Here is a 10,720-nt window from a genome sequence, read left to right as displayed (position 1 = left end):
CGCTGGTAGTAGTAGTATGATTGATTGTTTCCAAAACGAGAACAAGTATAAAGATGATAAGAGTTAGTATGTAATTCAGTAAATGCAGCATCTCCATTAAGTTTTGTGTTAATATAAAAGTATTTTTTTAAAATGAAGGCTGAGCAATTTTCTTGTATATCATCTTCAGGCAGCACTGAGCTCTGGGTACTCCTGTATGGAGTTTGCATGTTCAAAACTCTCCCCACAGCCCAAAGACATTAATGAGGAAAGATTGACTGGTAATTCTAAATTCTCCTAGGTGGGACTGTGACGTGAATCTTTTTTCGGTCACTATATATTAGCCCTGCTGGGATAGGCTCCAGTCCAGTGAAAAGTTGTATAAAATGGCTTCAAAAGACCCGAATTCAAAGATTAATTAAGCTGTGTACCAAATTAAGATGTGTACACCATGAAAGTCAGTAATAACAGCTACATTAAGTTGTTGTACTGCAATATACACTATGAATGGTAAATGTTATGCAGATAAAAGATTGTTTAAAAATAGACAGTTCCAGGTATCATGTTCAGTGTTCCTCAAAATAAGGGTTTCCCCAACCTTACACACAGTACGCTTGCATAATGGTGAGCAAAGGCTGAATACATCTGTACATATTGTATGTTTTTTGTTTATTTTTATCAAATTTGCAAAAAAATTTAAAGTAAATTTTTTCATGTTGTCATTGTAGGGTATTGGGTGTAGAAATTTGAAGTGAAAAATGAAAATAATCCATTTTGGAGTCAAGTATTTATTAGAAATCCACAATTTAACAGTCATAGAGGCTGTGATGGCACAAGCAATAGCTTAAACTCACAAAATTCATGAAGAAATTCATAGCAGAGTTTTTGCTGATTATTTTCCAATTCCTTTCTGGTTTTAATGCTTAATGTGTCAGTTTGTATAATGTTATTTGCTGCTAAATCATCCTTTTTCATTGCATATTGATGAAGTCCATAGGACGCTTCATTAGTAGAGTCACCTCCAGTTCCTCCCTCTCACTGAAGAACTGGGCCTTGCTCTCATTTTTGTGGACCGGATCGGGGAGATGGAGCCCCAGTTTGCTGAAAACAGATGGAAAGGCAGGTTAAAAAAAAAAAACAAGTAGCACTGAGGGGGGGATGATATATGTCTAACACTGAAAGACATTAAGAGTTGTGTGATAAAGCAATCAAAGCTCAGATCTTGGCATGCACCTCTGATTAAAAGGAAATATCTGAAACAGGGCGCTTCTGGCCTTAAATGTTGCCTCTAAGTCTTCAGGGAATTAAAAATGAAAGCAAACATTTTCAAAGGATCTCTTACTATTTCGGCGTCCGTAGATCAAGGAACTTTTCTTTCACATCCAGTACCACCTCTTTTGCTTTAGTGTCTGGTAGTTTGATTTTTACCTACAAGTGAGGGAAAAGTTAGCATTGTTATTATTCTACACTGTTCACATTAATATATATATATATGTATCATTTTTATTTTAAAAACATTTCCCCTTTTTTATTCTTCAATTGTAATGCAAGATTAGGTTTTTAAAAATACTTTCCTCCTTCCAGTATATGTGATGCTGGGTTTTTTAGATTGTTAGTTGTTTCCTACTTTGAATATTACTTCTACTTCTTCCACTTTTTAAAGGTTAACACACATTACATGTGAAACATCCCAGTTTGAGATCCTGAAACAGCTAGTGTACTACAGTGTTGATTTCAAAGCCGGATAAATGGTTGCATCATGAAGGGCAACCAGCATAAAATGTGTGCCAAATCAAATATGCGGATCTGCTGTGGAGATCCTTCCAGTAGGTGAAAGTACCTAAATAGCTGCTGTAATTATTGTGCCATATCGGTGATTATTCCAGAATCAAGCATCTTACTATGACCAATCTAAAAGAGTGAATGCACGTAATCTCAATATTTATAAGTGTTTTAACACAAACTATTTTAAATACACACTCCAAATATTATTTATTGGAAATCTTTTTACATATGTTTTAATGCATGCTCAATAATACAGGTGAGGAAATCCCAGAAAGTTGATTCTTTTCATTTGGATTTCAGTAGGAGAAACACTACATCACCCATCCAAGTGACTTTGTCAGTCTCAGCTAAATGCAGGTTTCCCCAACCTTACACACAGTATGCTTGCATAATGACTGAAACTAGCAGCATTGCTTAACAAAGAGCCAGAAGGTCTGTGGTTATGACAATGCGTGTTCTGATCATGAAAGCAATAGTGCTTTCTCTCATTATGCAACTGTATTGTTTATAAGTTTGGGGAAACCTGCTGTCAGCTGAGACTGAAGGAGTAACCCGGTGAAATGTTTCTCCCACTGAAATCTAGATGAACAAAATCAGCTTTATAAATCTATAAACAAGACTTTTGTTTAGATTTTGTTTAGAAGATTGGAAGTTAAAGACAATGAAAAAACACCCTGATCTATGATGTCTTCTTTGTAATTTGTTGCTGATCGAAGTATTGTAAGTCAGTTCATCTGTATTTTGGAGTGAAAATGATACAAACATACTAAAACACACAATTCCCTTAAATATACATAACATTTCATATTTACACAAAGTAACAGACAAAGGCAATCTTAGCAATTTGAGAACATTTTGAAGTATCTGTCAGAGATCAGGTGAACAGTAGAGGAAAGATAAACACTATTAGAAGCATTTAAATATTTTTTACATATATAGAGCCTGGTCACTATAGCGTTAACCTGTCTCACCTGTGCTCCTGAACATTTTTAGACTGTTCCTTTCTAAAGTCTAAAACTAACTACGTCTTCAACAGAATTATCTGAAGCCAGCCAACATTTAATAGGAGATTCATGCCTTGCTGCTCTTGATCACAACCTTGTGCATTTCATTTTAGTATCAAAAAAGTGCACTGAGTGAAGTGTTAAGAAATCTTGTGACACTTGGTAAGTTACCAGCATGGCTTCACAACACATGGAGGATGGATCCTTTCTGCTTAATCCCAAGAAGAGATCCTCTGTTCCTACACTCTGCTTCAGGATTATTTCATACCTGCACACAGAGGTTATAAATGAAGCAGACACACTAAAACCAAACACAACAAATATCACATTACCAGACATTTAAAGGAGATTAAACTCAGAAACAGACAGTGTTTGAGAAAGTATGAGGACTCTTTTGAACCTTTAAATATCCGCTTTTCATAATGTTTGATGCTTTTTTACATCCACTGTTGGTGTGTGTCTCTTTCTGCATTGCAGTCTTACTCAGGTTGTGGCCTTGGGTCAGTCAGATCATCATACTGTGAGCCTTCGGCCACTTCTTCTTCACACCAGATATCTTTGCTGTTCTTCTTCGTGTTTGCGGTTGACACTAATTAAACAGTCACATAAAGAGAGAAAGACAAATGCAGAAACAGTATGCTTGAATAAATACTTTTTTAGAGTGCTTATAATTGAAAAATACCTTGTTTTTCGTTTTTGGGTAGGGGGCCAATATGTCCGGGACCCAAACGTGCATATGCTTTCACATCCTGTGAACATAAACTAATATTAGTGTGGGGAGAGACTTGGCTTAATGGTTGCTGTAGTTGAAATACAATGATACATATTCTGTCCACTTCGTTTTACTCCATATTCTCCCATTGGTCCTCCCTGCCCACACCTGCAGACTAATAAACTTTACACCATTTTTCTAAATACCCTAAAATTTATATTTTTATTGAAAAATTATTTTTAAAGGTTCATTTTGCTAGTGTTGATTGATTATCCTTCCTATATACATAGGATTAAAATGTTGCTTTTTGAAAAATGTAAAGAGACTACAATTTCTGAGGAATATACTAAAGGCTAGTGTTAGCAGGGTTTTAACATGAACGCATGTAGATCTTACTTTACACTCATCTTCCTCTTCTTCATCCTGCTGACTGGACAACAAGGCAGACAGAGCCCGGAGGCTCTTTGCGGAAGATACCCCAAGACAATCCATTCAGAAAAAACTAATAAACAAAATAAAAAGCGCTGCGGACACAAACGAGGAGAAGAAAGCTGCTAAACTATAAGTAACTATGACAAAACAATTATTTTAATTGGTGCTAGTATACTAATTTTAGCAGCTCACGTTTGGATTGTTGACGCTTTCTGTTTCCCTGGAGACGCCAGGCTTTCCCGCTGCCATGGCAACCAGTGACGTCGAACAAATTACGTGGCCAGAGTCACGGTTACGCAGATCGCCGTGAGCTAAGAAGCCTTGCCAGGGAATTTCTAATATCACGATCTCCTCTTGCTCTCTTTTTTTTTTATTGCAGCTTTGAGAATAATGCATACTGTACTGTATACGAGAAAAACTAGGCACTGAGAAAACAAACAAAGAAACAAAGACTTATTTTAGCACAGAGTTGTATAAGAATGAACGACTGCTTCATTAATGTAATGTCCCACTGACTATTTAAATTTAACTGAAAGTTAATTCACGTAATGGTTTAAAATAGGTGTCATATTTATGCCTGAATGGGTTAGCAAGATGGCTGCTGGGTGACTTTTATAGGACGCTGTTACAGGCTAAATGCTTTATGCACTGTAAACAGCTTTGCTTTAGATTAGTCCGGCAAAAGTGCAGTCTAAATATCAGTGGTGTATCTAAGATTGTAAATAAAAGAAAGAATGACTATAAGTTGTTAAAACTGTTTAAAAAGAAAGTGATGTAAGTACTAATAATTCCATCCAATTTAGCCTACCTCAGGTAGCAGACCTTGCCTTAGCTTTGACTTTTACGTGGAATATTTGAGTATCATATTATGAGGGCAGTGGATCAGAACAGCAGATATCCCAGTTAAGCACCGAGGACTTTATTGTAGACTACTAAAATAAAGCAGCTTGCTTAAGTCCTCATTCTAACTTCCTATTTTAAAGTTGTCATTAAAAATATAGTTCTTACAGTGTATTTAGTTTACCCATACCTTCACAATCTACCTTTAACAAGTAGGTTATTCCTTTTTTGCAACTTTATTGATAACGAACCCATTCAAACATATGCATGACAGGCAGTCAATTTATGGTGAAACTTTTTTAAACTGCATATCTTTGGAGTTCCATATGAAGCACGGTTTGGAGATGTGGGCACAGACATCATTACTATCTGTAAAGAAAGCCTTGTCCTCACTGATATACTTTATTCCTCCTGCCACTGTTGGCGCGCTTTCAAGCGTAGTAAAAGCGTTTGGGTGAGAATCAGAGAGGCGGGGCTATCTGCCTTGTCCCTCCGTGAATACCGTAGTGAATGCATGGCCCGCGGGGATCATGTTGAAGGTGACAGGTAGTGCCATGCCGGGAGCCCTGCGATTTTCACCGTTCACCGTGTTTGCTGCTGCCGGTGACGGCGAGAAGGAACCAGCGGTGGCTCCGTTAAACGTGGACGAACTGTCTCTGTACACCGCTCCCCCGGAGAAGTTTCAGTACGTGGAGCCTAAAGCCGGGCAGCTGGAGGAGCGAGTCGCCACCCTCAGGAAGTTATCGGAGCCGTACACTGCTTGGTGTCAGGTCACCTATGAGAAAATTAAACCCAAAGTTCAGGGGGTCTTCCAGTTTGGGAACGACGCATACGCCTATGTGAAGAACCCCCCGAAGGACTTCTACCCCCGGGCGGGAATCATCGGCTTTACCGGAGTCCTCGGGCTGGTTCTTGCCAGAGGTTCCAGGATTAAGAAACTCATCTACCCGACCACTCTCATGACCCTGAGCGCCTCTCTCTACTACCCGGAGCAAGCAGCGTCCATCGCAAAGTCAACCGGAGACTCCGTGTACGACTTGGCCGTGCAGAGCTACGCAGCGGCGGAGAAGATCCTAAACCCCCAGAGCAAAGCTGAGAAGGTCAATAAACCCGAAAAGAGCAGCGACTCCGAGACCTAACAGTGACGACCCCGGCGTGACTGCAATAACCGAGCAGTAGCCAATCACACAGCAGCTTTATCCCGATACTGTAAACTGAGCGCTTTCTAGACAGTGTGACTTTTTCATGCCTACACTTTGCACTAAGCTTCACATGAAACTCAGGCCAGGCAAAGGGAAGGGGGGATTTGCAACTTGAATGACTCCCTTCCGATTTGAATGTGTATTTATGTAGAGATAAAGCAGTGTCTTACATTAAAGTTGCTTTACCGCCTTGATTCTGTGTCTTATAATGCCACATGCACAAACAAGATGGTCAGCACCAAAGAGAAGAAAACTAATTCAGGATTTTAATAATCAGTCGTTTATTTTAACAATTTTGTTCAATGGAGTGACAAAGACCAAAGTAGGCAAGTCACATTTGATCTGAAATTGTGTATTAGTTTCAAGTTTTATTTGTCATATACAGGAAACAATTATTATACTCACAGATTTTAAACATATTTTATAAAATAGGTTTTGCTAAAAAGTCATTATCCTACATAAACTCAAAACATTTGTAGTATTAAGTACTCATTAGACCCATTTGCATTATACTGCTCAGTAATGCTGGATATATCTCAGCTTTATATTTGAATGCTTTTAAAGTAAAAACTTCAAAGTCATTCTAAAGCTTTAAAGTAAATGGTATGGAGTAGAAATGGCTAAAAACACTGAGTGGAAGTAGAAAACAGCATGACCCAGAAGTACTTAGAAGCACTACTTAAAACGACATACACACCCACCATGACATCACCTACTAATTAGTAAAATCTCAGCTTTGAGTTGAGCAATTTTGCTATTGCCAGCTTAGCATTCTGAAACTGGATACGCCAAAACAACCAGTGGTTCAGTCTGAAATTAAGCCCATGCTCATTGGGTAGCAACTTGCAAATAAAATGTCATTAGCCAATGAGCATTTCCTGGAAAATCATAATTTCTGACTTAGTAAATTTAATGTTTTATGAAATATAACTTGTGACTGAGCTCACAAATAATCAGTAAAATGTTGATGTTAAAAAGGACTGGAAGGCCGTTAACCTTATAATTCTATGTAAACCAAAGTCCTTTTACAGGCAGACGTTCCCACCGCCTGCTGACCTTCAGAAAGAATGAAAGCTTGAGGGGCCTCACACCCTTAAACTATGCTCATCTTTTACACCACAAATGAACTCTAGTCAAAATATATTGGTGGAGGGCCAATCAAATGTCATGGGTCGAACAGCCACCCCATGTCCCCCCTCTACATACGCCCATGATAAGATATAAGGTCAGTTGTCTCCTTAAAAATACATTATTACAGATCAAGAATCATGAAGCAGGTTGACAGCAGTAAATGCGAGGTGTCTAATAAGCAGAAAGGAAACGTGTTAGCAGTATGATCCTTCCTTTAATGTTCATTAGCTACTTGTGACAAACCAAGCAGCCTTAAATTTAATTACCATCTTACCACAGGGAATGAACACTTTGTGACTGTTTAACATCTTTATTTTCATATCAGCCAAAAAAAAAAAAAAAAAAAGGTACAAAAATTAAATATGAATGACTTCAAAGAAACCCTCTCAGAGCAGCACCAGCTTCTCATTGAGAGCAATCTGTGCTTGGGTGAGGTTGGACAGGTAGGTCACCATCAACAGGTCCTGCAACAACAAAAGAGAGCATTTAGATTCACACTAAACTAAAGTGAAAGATTATAACAGCATAACAAGGAAACAAGATTAAAGGATGGCAAGTTTGGAAAGATAATGCCCAGATAAATGATGCAAAAATACTTCCATCTTCTAAAGCTTCTAATCCTGAAGTAAAACAGAATGATGCAAGTAGAGCCCAGAGACCATAAATAACCATAAAAACAGGAGGAGAGTTTAATTAAATGCCAAAAACAACTCAGAGCTCACCTAAAGCCTCTTATATAAGAGATATGACAATTCAGTTTACTCTTTTTAGAGCCAATGTGTTTATACGTGGAGAGAAATTAAGTACATTATTGCCACAACAATAAAATTTTCAGCTACTTCCTTGTCACAACAGGTCAGCACAGCGGGTTCGATTTGGCAGTTTATTGCCAGATGATCTTCCTGACGCTAGACTTGTGTCTCTACCACAATAATAAAAATGACAGTGTCTATTAAGCTAGTCTCTACTGCTATTTTTTAAGTGCCATTTGCCTGTCTGTTTAGATCAAATAGCAAAACAAAAACAGTAGTTGTCACTGATATAGTAACTTAAACACGAGCACTTACATTGATGTTGGAATTGAGCATGTTCTCAAAGTCCTCAGGTGAGATAGTGGGCACTTTGTTTACCAGATCCATCAGGAAACGGCCCACGCTGTTGTCTGCTGTCACCTTGCCAGACTGAAACAGAACAACATGAACTTCATAGCCATCATCAGCGCAAAACTTAATTACTGCTCAAATGTTCCCAGGTGACCAATATTAAGTTAAATTGGCAGGGATTTAATTAGAAAAGAAAAAAAAAAACCCAGGGGACAAGTTTGTCTTGATACTCACCAGCACATCCTCAATGTATGCCAGCACTGTGGTCAACATGTCCTGTACCCTGGCTGCAGCACCACCAACCTGAGACAGGTCAGAGGTCAGCCCCTTGGTACGACTGGGGGTCACACGTGTTCGCTGTAGCAGGTCCACTAAAGAACAAATAGAGAGTATAATATAAAGTTTTCTTTCCTTTCATATGCACCCCAGCGAGTTGTTTGAGACACTGGGATTTAATTATTTGGCATTTCACAGATACTTAGTCACGAAGCATTTGTTTTCAAACAGTCGCCTTCATTTATTCTTTGTATTCTTACCGCCTATCCTCTCAGTGTCATAGTACACATACTTGACAGACAGTGGGGTGAACATCACACCAACTGTCTTTCCTGGCACACCCATCTGCGCACTGTGTAGGAGACACACAAACACATTCAGAGAAGCACTTTCAGGCTGTAGATGATCACATAAACACAGGCGCTGACAGAAAGATCAGCCAACCTGACGTAGGCGCGGATGTTCATTTTGCCACTCTGCAGTGCCGTGTCCACGGTCAGGTGAATGGGATTAGAGGCCTCACGGCTGTAGTACTCGTGGATGAGCACTGAATGTTCTGTGATATCAAAGCCTGTGGCATACCTGTCAGAAAAGATGAACATCTGCTAAAGAATACTGTTTTTTTCACTTTTAACTTTAAATTGTTAATATGACCGACTGACGCACCATCCGATGATGACCTCTGTAGGTGAAACCCTCTTGTGAAGCTCATACATGTTCTTGGCAAACTCCATGTCCACAGCAACCTGTTGTCAAAAACAATGCATTTAAGCACAGCCATGTACACGGTCTCGTAAACATTTCTACAGAATCATCTTTCACTTGTGAAAGAATTCAGTGATAATTACATAACTGCACATTACCTGCACATGTGATGTGACAATAAAAGTGATTTGATTTTGATTTGATAATACATGTATTAGTCATAGCTACCCTGTAAGATATTTTGTAATTCACTGTCTCACAAAGCAGGATTAAACATAGTAGGTGGTATCAAAAACCTTAGAAACTAACGATTTAGCCTCCACCCCATACCTGATAGCATAACACCACCTATAGTTTTCTGAGGGGGGTTGTTTCTATTGTTTACTCAGCTACTCAAAAGTAGTGCTTTGCAACACTATTACACATATCAAAATGAAGTATCGCTACAGTGACCCAGATCATATCCAGAAAAGAACTTCTTGTAACAGGAAGAATCACAATCAGAATACTTTATTAATCCCCAAGGAAATCATGTAGCCTCAGTAGCCATTTAGAAAAACTACCAGGAATTTATTCAGCCTGGTATTTAGCAGCCATATCGAAATTAAAACCTTAATGGACATTTAAAAACCCAGACTCATCTAATTAAAGACACAAAAGCACAAACACACAAGTTTGATAAATTTTAGTTATCTTTTTCTTTGTTGATGCTCCTAAGATTTTAATTCATGACTCTTTGAGTTTCGGATATTTCTAACTGAATAATGCGTTATTCTTTAGATTACTTGCTGAATGTCAGTTTCGTGTCTTGTTTATTACTCGATGGCCGATGTGGAATGGCTACTGTATTACTGGCCCTTTCCACTTGGCTTCAACATCAGCAATAAATAAAATTATGTTAGCTGCAAATAAAGAGTTTAGTAACATACCTCATCTTCAGATTCATTGTGAGGGACAGAGAAGCAGTTGGTCACCTCGATAGAGTGCTTGTCAATAGTACCTGAAAAAAGCAAATGTTTCAGTTCTTACATTATATTGTTGTAGCGACGAGCAGCTTCACTGTAAGTTAGCAAACAAGAGGATTCTCCATTAAATCGACAGTAATAAGCGCTAACATCAGCGATCTTTTCCTGTTGCTAAGCATCAAATGAGTGCAAACCCCACCAAAATGGAAAAAAGTCCAGGTGATTTGCTAACTTTTTAACTATATGAACAACTGAGTGGGCGGCCAGCTGTTACGAGTGATGCCGCTAGCTAACTAACAGTAGCTAATGCTAGTCAGCTGCTGAACTGAACCAGCATGTGTTAGCAGCTAAAGCTAAAAGCAGCTAACTATGCGGCAACTGGTTTCGTGCGAAATCGGTCCAAGCGGCGCAGGACAAACATATTGTCTTTTTACTTACCCAAAAGGGTTCCAATCACACGACTCGCTCCCTCATTTCTTCGCTCGTAAGAGTCGCAGATAGAAGCGAGAACGACGGGATGAATTTTCACAACTGGCCCGAACACCGACATCTTGGAAAAGGAGGGCAGACTACTGATCACACTGCC

The 10,720-nt window shown here is 38.8% G+C and overlaps 3 protein-coding genes across 3 annotated transcripts; 1 reads left to right on the top strand and 2 right to left on the bottom strand.

The window, feature by feature from the left end:
• Positions 1-747: 747 nt before the first annotated feature.
• On the bottom strand, positions 748-4,187 carry dnaaf6 (dynein axonemal assembly factor 6). The gene is made up of 7 exons (XM_085440080.1): positions 4,105-4,187; positions 3,877-4,004; positions 3,451-3,517; positions 3,252-3,357; positions 2,940-3,036; positions 1,322-1,407; positions 748-1,080 (listed from the first exon to the last, which is right to left on the bottom strand). Exons 2-7 carry the CDS (start codon positions 3,970-3,972, stop codon positions 951-953), a joined length of 582 nt encoding a protein of 193 aa, XP_085296206.1. The 5' UTR covers positions 3,973-4,004; positions 4,105-4,187; the 3' UTR covers positions 748-950.
• A 1,034-nt stretch (positions 4,188-5,221) lies between these two features.
• Positions 5,222-6,148, top strand: LOC146687275 (MICOS complex subunit MIC26-like). The gene has a single exon (XM_085440079.1). The coding sequence runs from the start codon at positions 5,283-5,285 to the stop codon at positions 5,889-5,891; it is 609 nt and encodes a 202-aa protein (XP_085296205.1). The 5' UTR covers positions 5,222-5,282; the 3' UTR covers positions 5,892-6,148.
• A 63-nt stretch (positions 6,149-6,211) lies between these two features.
• On the bottom strand, positions 6,212-10,684 carry eif3f (eukaryotic translation initiation factor 3, subunit F). Its single transcript, XM_085440078.1, has 8 exons — positions 10,573-10,684; positions 10,099-10,169; positions 9,131-9,210; positions 8,909-9,046; positions 8,725-8,816; positions 8,423-8,559; positions 8,153-8,266; positions 6,212-7,549 (listed from the first exon to the last, which is right to left on the bottom strand). Exons 1-8 carry the CDS (start codon positions 10,682-10,684, stop codon positions 7,472-7,474), a joined length of 822 nt encoding a protein of 273 aa, XP_085296204.1. The 3' UTR covers positions 6,212-7,471.
• Between the last annotated feature and the right edge of the window lie 36 nt (positions 10,685-10,720).

Source organism: Copadichromis virginalis, linkage group LG18 (assembly GCF_057382275.1).
Source record: "Copadichromis virginalis isolate Kocher_CV1m ecotype Utaka linkage group LG18, C_Virginalis_male_GT1.1, whole genome shotgun sequence".
NCBI classification, from domain to species: domain Eukaryota; kingdom Metazoa; phylum Chordata; class Actinopteri; order Cichliformes; family Cichlidae; genus Copadichromis; species Copadichromis virginalis.
Note: the sequence above shows the minus strand (reverse complement) of the source record. Positions and strands in the feature narration are given on the sequence as shown.

What these genes read in the sequence shown, in the direction of transcription:
- eif3f (XM_085440078.1), bottom strand. Translation starts at nt 10,684, where the DNA reads ATGTCGGTGTTCGGGCCAGTTGTGAAAATTCATCCCGTCGTTCTCGCT. An exon ending in ACAGAGGTCATCATCGGATG is followed by an intron (nt 9,047 to 9,130) that starts GTGCGTCAGTCG and finishes CTTTTCTGACAG; the next exon opens with GTATGCCACAGGCTTTGATA. An exon ending in TGACACTGAGAGGATAGGCG is followed by an intron (nt 8,560 to 8,724) that starts GTAAGAATACAA and finishes TTTGTTCTTTAG; the next exon opens with TGGACCTGCTACAGCGAACA.
- LOC146687275 (XM_085440079.1), top strand. Translation starts at nt 5,283, where the DNA reads ATGTTGAAGGTGACAGGTAGTGCCATGCCGGGAGCCCTGCGATTTTCA.
- dnaaf6 (XM_085440080.1), bottom strand. Translation starts at nt 3,972, where the DNA reads ATGGATTGTCTTGGGGTATCTTCCGCAAAGAGCCTCCGGGCTCTGTCT. An exon ending in AAGAGGAAGATGAGTGTAAA is followed by an intron (nt 3,518 to 3,876) that starts GTAAGATCTACA and finishes TTATGTTCACAG; the next exon opens with GATGTGAAAGCATATGCACG. An exon ending in ACCCAAAAACGAAAAACAAG is followed by an intron (nt 3,358 to 3,450) that starts GTATTTTTCAAT and finishes CTGTTTAATTAG; the next exon opens with TGTCAACCGCAAACACGAAG.